This window comes from Mandrillus leucophaeus, unplaced genomic scaffold (assembly GCF_000951045.1).
Source record: "Mandrillus leucophaeus isolate KB7577 unplaced genomic scaffold, Mleu.le_1.0 Scaffold561, whole genome shotgun sequence".
Lineage (NCBI taxonomy): Eukaryota > Metazoa > Chordata > Mammalia > Primates > Cercopithecidae > Mandrillus > Mandrillus leucophaeus.
The window spans coordinates 28,600-38,350 of NW_012106042.1; the positions used below are offsets into that span (position 1 = coordinate 28,600).

Genomic DNA, 9,751 nt, shown 5'->3' on the forward strand with positions numbered 1-9,751 from the left:
CTCATCTCTACTAAAAGTTTTTTTTTTTTTTTTTTTAATTAGCCAGATGTGGTATTGTGTGCCTGTTTGTCCCAGCCACTTGGGAAGCTGAAGCAAGGGGATCACTTGAATCCAGGAGGTCAATGTTACAGTGAGCCGTGACCACCATTGTACTCCAGCCTGGGCAACAGGGGAAGACCCTGTCCACCACCCCAAAAAAGAAAGGCTCTGTGAAACTATGGTACAGCAGGGGTGAGGATGAGAGGTTGCACCAAAATTTCATTTTAAGGACTATTTCTAATTGTAGAATAAAAGTATGTTTCCTGATAAAGGAATTTCAGGTATTAATCCAACAGATGAGAGAGACAGTTGGGCCAGGAAGCCTTCTTGGTACCCTTGGAATCACAGGTGCCTTCACATAATGCCCTGACCAGACTTGACTTCTGAAGGAAAGCAAAGGAAAAATGTTATTACACCTCTAATGAAAACCCGGAACCTGTTATTCTGGATGATCACTGTGTGGCTCGCATTGCCAGTGTGGGTCCACAGGCAAAGGGGCCCTCGGAACTATAAACTGATGAGTGTCTGGTTCTTTAGTAGGCAAGCTGGAAGAATTTTTAATAAATGCTAGCCTCCTGTACACAAAAGCCATCAATCTATTGGGATGCGAGTGGCATCATGCTTTTTGTAAAGGGAAATCATGTGTAATCTTCTACAGATCTTTTCCTTGGGGCTAAACTTACTTTAAAAATGCTTCTGATTAGGTTTGATACCAAGGCTATTTTTAAACACGAATTACCATGGGATTTAAAATATTTTTTTATCATGTAGTAGGAACTGGTCTACAGAAAAAAAAGAGAAAATATAGGGTAGAAACAGATATTTTTTTCTGACTGAAGAAGGATAAATAGTAGACTTCTTTGGGGGTGGGCACTGGAAAATCCTCAAGTCTGCAGATAATACTCAGCTTTCCCAGGCAGTGAAATGCCAAGTTGATGGCAGACAAAGAAGATCTCAGGAGGTTTTATGATTGGCAGATAACCTTCAATAGGGGCATATGTAAGGTGATCCATTTAGGGATTTGTAAGGGGTACATGTAAGGTGATCCATTTAGGGTGATCCATCTAGGGAGCACTAGATATTACAAACTACACTTGCACGATGATGAGTGCTGACCTTTCAATTAAGACCCAGGATAGGGCTCTAGGAAACACTGTGGACAGTGCAGTGAAGAGAACAACCTAGTTTTCTGTTATGACAAAAAAAAAAAAAAAAAAAGGGCAACAAAATCGGGCACTGTTAAGAAGGGTATTAAAACAAAAACAAAATAATTCTCCTTTTACATAGAACTGCAGGATATCTTTATTGGTAAAGTTACATAAGCAGCTCTGATTTGCACATCTCAAGAACAGAAGAGAGCTTAAGGGGAACAAAGAAGGGCAATTAAACCATTGATGGCAGGTTCCAAAAAAAAAAAAGGTTTTTTCAGTATGATAATACAGAGGTAGCCAAGAGACATGATCAAAATTATGAAGAGGCTTATGCTGCTGAATAACTGAATGATGACTTGGCTCACCAAATCTTTTGAGCTAAGAGGCACTTTTGAAGCATAAAGTTTTTATTTTTTAATAATTCTGCTTTGTTTATACAACTGCCAGCGATGATAGCCAGTGCAGGCAGGCTCCTTTGGGAAGAACCTCCACCAGAGGTTGGGAGAAATACGAGCTAAGTTGGGGAGGGATCAAGAGTACCTCAATTCCCATTACTTACCTTCGGTAATGTTGACTTGCTGACTTCTAGTTGGATTTGCTTTCTCTGCCACCACTTGTGCCTGACCAATCTCAATTTTTATGAATATGAGTTTAGCACAACCTCCCACCCCCATTCCATAGGGCTTTTCAACTCCAGTGGTCCACATATTGGCACCAATGTGTCTGCCTACGATTGTCCGTAACTTAATCCTTAACCATGGTATAAAAAGAACAGGTATCTAACTCCAATTTTAACACAGCGGATAAAACGTAAGAATGCATGATGAATAATAATAGTCAATTCTCTAATATTTACACCAGTAGAAGAAGGCACAGGTCTCCATAATGAACCCTGACAACTGAAATGAACCCTGTCAGGTTGATGAAATAACACACATGCAGGTTTCTTTATCTAAGAAAGCAGCAAATAAGGGATTCTTCAGGATAGCCTAAAAGCTCTGCTCTTGGGATGGCCTTAATCATATTGAGTAGTGGGTAAGATCCAACCTGGAGCATGGCTCTGGTCCAACTGCTTGGCTCTGTCATACAGCGGATAGCTACTGATCAAATAGGCATAATGACCAGTATACAAAAGCTTTATAGGTATGTAGACGTTTTCTTTTACATTGTTCTTGTTTACATTGTGAGATGGGGGCCATTTCATCCTACAGAACTGTAATCTACTTATTACTGGCTCAGTGTTGCTGCCATACCTTTCACAGATCTGGTAATATTTTTCATCTTGTATGCCATCCTGAATGGGCACATTTACACTGTAGTACCGTCCCTTCCCTAGGCCAACATCAGACACGTCACCTGTTCCTATAAAAGAGAAGAGCACTATGATCACTTATTAGGAACATGAGAACCCAGAAAACTTAAAGGATTTCCTGATAGGAATTCAGAAGACTGAAAAGATCAATTAGGAGAATAATCCTGAATGAATTAGTGATAGTTTCCAGGGAAAGAAATTAAGAAAAATAATATAAAGAAGTAACTGTTGTAAACAATCTTGGAGAAGCAGGCAAACCATAAGGAAACTGAAAAACCTTAGTTTTCATCTTACTGGATCAAATGAAAAAATAAGAGATTAACTTCTTTGCTTGGCTTCATGCTTTTTAGGTGGACATAATATCAATTTATCACTGCAATTATTCAGGATGTTAGGAGTTGCATGGGGTGTCTACTACTGTAGTAAGCATAAGTGATCTGTTGACAGCCCATAAAAATCACCTGGAAAAAGAAATAACTTTAATGTCATTCTTCTTGTTATTGTCACCTGAGGTAACGTGTGTTAAAAGTTTGCATAGGACTGTAGCAATAAGGCATTAACAGCATGGAACTGTCCAAGTGTAAGAAATGTATAGAAGAATTTCAGTATTTAGTCATCAAATGTAATACTGAGTTTATGATCACTTGCCTGGGAAAAATCCCGGGGAGAATTTGTGCAGGGACACGGTCATGACTTTGGAGGTGAAACTGAAGGCGTCTTCTACACCTAACAGATAAAGAAACATCAAAATAATCACTTCGGGATATGGCATTCCTATTTTCAACATCTGAAAATCTAGAGCAGCTGTGAGAAGCAGGGTAGATGAGAAGGCAGCAATACAAAACTAACAAGCTGAGAAATAAAAGTAATACAAACCTCTGGTCTCTAATCTCGTAATTACAAGATGAGGTAGAACTTTGGCCCCAAGTGAAGTTTGGGGGTTCCTTTTCAAACTCATGGAAAACTATAACTGGACTTCCTTTTCCAAGCAATGGGATGTCTGGGCTCTCTTTGACAACCTGTTCTAAAAAGTAGGAAAGGGCGAGAGCCTAGAATTGAGGCATTATCAACAGAATTCAATAAGGGAAACTAGCACCATCTTACAAGTTGTATGTTTTGTTTTGTTTAAGTGGTTATAGTTAAAGTCTTGGGATTTTTTCCAAAGATGTACAATGTGATAACCCTTTGAAAAATATGAGCAATACAAATATTAGCCATTATATACCAAAAATCTAATTATAAAGTGCCTCTCTATAATGCAGATTTGGTTATAAATAAGTAACTTATAGTACATCTTTCTGGCTAAAACATGGAAGGCTGAAAACAGCCATGACCTTGTCTCCTAATAGCAGCCTCATAACAGTGTTTTAAAACCTGAAGAAAGATGGGGGAAAAACTTTTCAAGAAAGGGGTCTGTTTTCCATTTTAACTTAGTAAACGATTAGAGGCCTGGGAGATTAAAGCTGGGATTTAAAGTAACCCTCACAAGCCTCTACATATACAGGTAAACACACTGCCCACCTCCACCCCTTTCCTCTCACATATAGTCACACTATGTTCAGATAATCAATCTGTAAAATGGGAGGACTATTAGCAAATTCAGGTACTGTCCTCTTTCTTACTTCAAACAAAAATTGTTTCTGTATTTATTTAATGTTTTCAGTCTTCACTACAGCCCAACAGCGACTTTAAAAAAATATTAACTCTATTTGTATATAATAGGTATGTTTGAATTTCCCAAGCCTTATGTTTTGCCCTAGGGAGGCAGTTAAAACCAGTTAAAGGCTCTAGGCAAAAAATATGAAGTAAACAAAATAAAACAAACAAAATAAATGAAAATAGTACTTCAACTTAGAAATGAAGTCTTAAACAAGGATAATTCATGAAAATCCTGATTATCGATCAATCCAGAAATGTACCAATTTACACTTGGACCAATCATGTATGAGAGTTCCCAAACTATTGTTATTCTCTTTAATCTTAGGCAGAAAGAATGGTCTTGCTCTAATTTGCCTTTCTTTAAGTATTAGAGTGTTGAGCACCTTTTCATAAGTTTAGTGGCCATTTGTATTTCTTCTCATGGGAAATACCACTAGGCACAGTTATAAAATCATACTTAAAAAGGAGGTGAACACAGATAGGAGGAAGCTATGGACTTGGTGGGAAAGAGCAGAGTGGTTAGGTAGATGAAAGAAGGCAAGGATGGGGTAGGGGTGGCTAGTGAAGCCACTACAGGATGCTAGTTATGGAATCATGGAGGATTTAAAATAAACCAAATGCGTAAGAGTTTGGGGGTGGGGCAGGGGTCACTGTAAGGGAGGTGCTAAAGAGGGGAAATAAACTGAAATGAAACACACCATAAAAGTTGGCTAAAACAGGAAACTCTGAAGGGTGTAGAAATAACATTGCAAATGGAAAGAATGGTTTCAGGTGACAGTTTCGGTTCATTCTTATATGGTTCTGTAGAGTTGATTGTATTCTTAAACTCTGATACTAATAGTCTGAATTTCATAATCATTTATTGATCAAATATTTTAATGAGCCACTACTATATGCATAGTACTGTTGGTTCAAGGCGTTACATAAAACAGGAAGAAGTAAACAACTTGATCTCTGCTCTGAAGGAACTTATAGTTTCTATGGGAAGAGAAGATACAGACACATTAAAAAATTAATTAAAAATACAAGGCAATATGTAATGAAATATCAAATTGGTGGTATGAACAATACAGGACTTGAGAGGAGGGGGAGAACACTTGAGAGGGAGTGGTCAGGGCAAATCTGCTACTGTTGGAACTTGAATAAATGGGTAGAACTTGGGACAGTTGAAACAAAACTAAATTAGGAAAAAAAGGAGGCAAAGTCAGGGAGGTGGGAATAGTGAGATGTGTCTGGGAACACTGAGCCATGTCATGAATACTGAGACATGTCATGAATAGTTAGACATGCTCATTGAGTAGTATAGCCTGGACAGCAAGTAATGAGAGATAAGGGTGGAAAGATAAGGTGAGGCCTATTCAAGGTAGGCCTTGAAAGACTGGATAATGACCGTGGACCTTATCTTGAAGACCACTGTTTTTCAAAGTGTGGCCTACAGAACAGCTGAGGAATTAAAACGTAATTTCTTTGGTTCCTTGCCAGACCTACTAAATCTGAATATCTGGTGGATATGGCCCAGCAATCTGCATTTTAAAACAAACTTCCCCAGGTCATCTTGACACACTTTCAAGTTTGAGAACCACTGCTGTAGGCCAGGGGTCAACGAACTAAGTGGCTAAATAGTAAACATTTTCGGCTTTGCAAACTACTCAATGTCTCTATTGCACATGCACACACATATATACACACACACGGACACTTTTTTCAATATATTTTCTCTTTTATAACCCTTTAAAAATGGAAAAACCATTTAAAAAAATTTTTTAAGAGACAATGCCTTGTTCTGTCGCCCAAGCTGGAGTGCAGTGGCACGATCGTAATTCACTACAGCCTCGACCTCCTGGGCTCAAGCGATCCTCCTGCCTCAGCCTCCTAAGTAGCTAGGAATATAAGCACACAACACCAAACTCAGCTAATTTTTTTCGAGATGGGGGTTTCACTTTGTTGGCCAGGCTGGTCTCAAACTCATGGTTTCAAAGAGTCCTCCCACTTCAGCCTTCCAAAATATTGGGATCACAGGCATGAGCTACTGCACTTGGCTGGAAAAACCATTTTTGACCATTCTTAGCTTACTGGCCATACAAAAATAAGCCAAAGGTCAAATGCTACCCCTTGTTATAGGCAATAAGGAGTCTCTGAAGGCTTTTGAGCAAGGCTATGTTTTGCACTGGTTGAGCATTCAGATATTCAGTGAAAATGGTTCTCAAAGTAGTATATTAGTGGTTTTAACCTCTCTTCTCTCTGTCATTGTTTAATTTTCTGTCATTGTTCCATGGTAGTATTCATGCAGATGAAGCTCTCTGGAAAGGTTCCCTCAACGATTTCATCCTTCTTTCTCCGTTTTGGCAGCGGAGCTGACCCTAACTTCAGACATATAATATTCTTTTCCTCTCTATGCCTTGATTATGTTTGTCTCAAAAAAAAAAAAAAAACAAAAACAAACCTTGGAAACAGGGAAATGGCAATCATTGATGTGAGGGAGGAGTATTTTTAAGTAAGAATTTATGGGATAAGTGTTCTTAAATAAATGGAAATACTACGTGTCCCAGACAGGATTTCTTAAAGAAACAGAATGTGGCATCTGTCACTGGAGCTCTACATTCTAGATGGAAAATACATAGGATGGTCAGATAAGTCCTGTCAGTGGAGTCTTCTAAGAGAGGATTAATGGGTTAAGGCAAACTGTTAAGCGATTCTGCTATTAAACATTAGGGAAGATGTCCTGTTTGTACGGCACTAAATATTTTAGCAATACAAAGAAACGACACAGATTCTGGTCACTACACGAGTTGGCAGCCTATTGGTGAAAAATTTCAGAATGTTAGCCCATCATACGCCCATTCTATCTTGAGAAAAGCATCAATGAAAAGAGACAAGACTGTCATCTCTATAGATTCCCTTAGAACCAGTGGAAATGGCCTGAGGGAGGTTACTGAGCACTGGAGTAAACACTAGGTAAGATTTTCACTTCTTAACATTCTCTATTAGTTCTAGAGGTTTGCTACAGGAGGAGAGAGGAGAGGAAATTACAGGAGCCTGGCTTGGGCAGCAAAGCAGGAATTGCATCAATTAGAGGAATCACTACACTACCTACTTTAAATTCTCAATTAGGAAAATTTCAATTATAGCAGACATTTCTACCAGTTGCCTAGAAGCAGCTTAACTGATAAAAACCTGCTGTCCTAGCAGCAAAGCATCTTTAAAACCAAAGGGCTTACCATCTCCATGGTGCAGATCCAAATCCACGTAGAGAATACGCTCAAATTTCCGTCGCAATCGTAATATTCCCAGGACAGCATCATTGAGATAACAAAAACCAGATGCTTCATCTCTGTAAGAAAACAAGTTGCTACAGCCAACAGCCAAAAAGCAATCCAAGGGAGTCTTATCCAAGGGAGTCTTTACAGCCAAGGATCTAACCCTTGAGATCTAGTCCCCTAAAGTTTCCCCTTCTTTTAAGAAAAACAAAAATCCATCTACAAAGATTATAAGTAAATGACCCAGAATGATCAGGGAATGAAGTGTTTCAGTAAAGTAAATATTCGGGTAAACTGGTAACATTTTCCATTCATGATCCCAGATTTTCAAAGCATTAGAATATTATAACTATATTGAACAAGAGAGAACCACCTTTCCCTGGATTTAGGAATCACTTCAAAAAATTTGTATACCCTGGGGTCATCACGAGGAACACTGGTAATCACTTACAGGACTTTAAGAAAGCTAGAATCTGGAAGAGGCCTTAAAGACAATCTTGCTCAGCCAGATGTTAGAGATTGGATTCTCTGTACTGACCCTATGACATAACCTAGAATTTTTAAAAAGTTAGTTTTGGCACTTGTTGCTCATAAAAGCTGAGTGTAGAACATACAAATGCATAATCTCTTGGGCAGTATAATGTGGTTGCCTGTCTGTAAATGCAATTATTACAATGAAGAGTGAAGCAGTCTTTTCTAAAGTTGTTTTGTTTTCTTTACTAAAATTGTCTTCATTGACTTCACTGGTGTCCTTTAACTTTTGTGCTATCAGTGATACTGTGTCACTTTAACCCCTTGTCAAGGTTAAACTGCTCTTTTACTACACTTCCATTAAGCCTTGCTGATTAGATGTAAAATAACATTCTTTATCATCAAGAGTGTATTATAAGTTATTTTTAAGGCCTCATCCTAAATGCTTAATTTATTTTGCTTCCACAGACACTTCAAATATCCAGCCCATTTTTTCTGAGTTCTCCTTGAGATTGCCTAGGCATAAGCAACAGTTAAAATGGCATCTTTGCTACTATGAGACTGTAAAGCTCTTTGTAGTGCCTACACAATGCATAAACTTCTTCATGAGATCTCTTCCATAATAACATTTCATATTCTAAATAATGCCCTGGTTCACAGGCTGAATCAATGACATGTAGACTGGCAAGCAGAAGGTTGGTAAAAATATCTTTAGACACTGACTCTGCTTCATGATGGTGAACTCAGCAATCATCTAGCCAAAGAATAGCTTGGCCTTAGGTATGCAACCAGGTAAAGACCAATTAAAGAAAAAGATTTCTCCATCTATGAATTCTCTTTAAATAAGAATTAAATATGTGATTTTTGGAAGTTCTTAGATGCGAATGCTATTTTCCAATTATGAAAAGTGTACATTTTGTAAGTTTACTGCCTTAGCACATTAAAAAAAGAGATAATCTGTCATCCTTTTGAACATCAATAACTTTTAGGTAGATGGGACGGAACACTAAGTGCTAGGCAAAAAGAGGAGAGAGATGTGGAGGAAGAGTACAAATCAATACAAGACATACTTCCTTTCCTCACAGAACTTACAATTAAATTGGGGAGATAAGGCATAAAACAAACAAAAAAGGCAACCAGAAATAATATGGCACATAAAGGAGAATACAGAGAAAAGCTACAGAGAAAATTGACAAAGTAGACTCTTCTCATTGACAACATTGAGATTTGCCCGAGCCCTGTGTTTTCGCAAAAGCAGTGATGGTTAAGAAACCCTACATGTGTTATGAGAAATGGCGAACTGCAAAGGACCACACTGCCCTGGCATATCCTTTTTTTTTTTTTTTTTTAATACTTTAAGTTCTAGGGTACATGTGCACAACTTACAAGTTTGTTACATATGTATACATGTGCCATGTTGGTGTGCTGCACCCATTAACTCGTCATTTACATTAGGTATATCTCCTAATGCTATCACTCCCCCCTCCCTCCTCCCCACAAAAGGACCCGGGGTGTGATGTTCACCTTCCTGTGTCCAAGTGATCTCATTGCTCAATTCCCACCTATGAGTGAGAACATGCGGTGTTTGGTTTTCTGTTCTAGCGATAGTTTGCTGAGAATGGTGGTTTCCAGCTGCATCCATGTCCCTACAAAGGACATGAACTCATCCTTTTTTATCGCTGCATAGTATTCTATGGTGTGCATGTGCCACATTTCCTTAATCCAGTCTGTCACTGATGGACATTTGGGTTGATTCCAAGTCTTTCCTATTGTGAATAGTGCTGCAATAAACATACGTGTGCATGTGTCTTTATAGCAGCATGACTTATAATCCTTTGGGTATATAACCAGTAATGGGATGC

General features: G+C 38.4%; 1 protein-coding gene across 3 annotated transcripts in view; it reads right to left on the reverse strand.

Annotated features, from left to right (window-relative positions):
- Window positions 1-9,751, reverse strand: part of HDAC8 (histone deacetylase 8) — a 117,480-nt gene that overhangs the window by 22,202 nt on the left and 85,527 nt on the right. For 2 of the 3 annotated variants that reach the window (XM_011998211.1, XM_011998210.1), the window contains 3 exons: window positions 7,380-7,492; window positions 3,151-3,228; window positions 2,444-2,552 (listed from right to left, as the gene is read on the reverse strand). In XM_011998211.1, the coding sequence (XP_011853601.1) occupies window positions 2,444-2,552; window positions 3,151-3,228; window positions 7,380-7,492 (300 nt within the window). The remainder of the gene's footprint in view (window positions 1-2,443; window positions 2,553-3,150; window positions 3,229-7,379; window positions 7,493-9,751) is intronic. The other variant, XM_011998213.1, reaches the window with a different exon arrangement.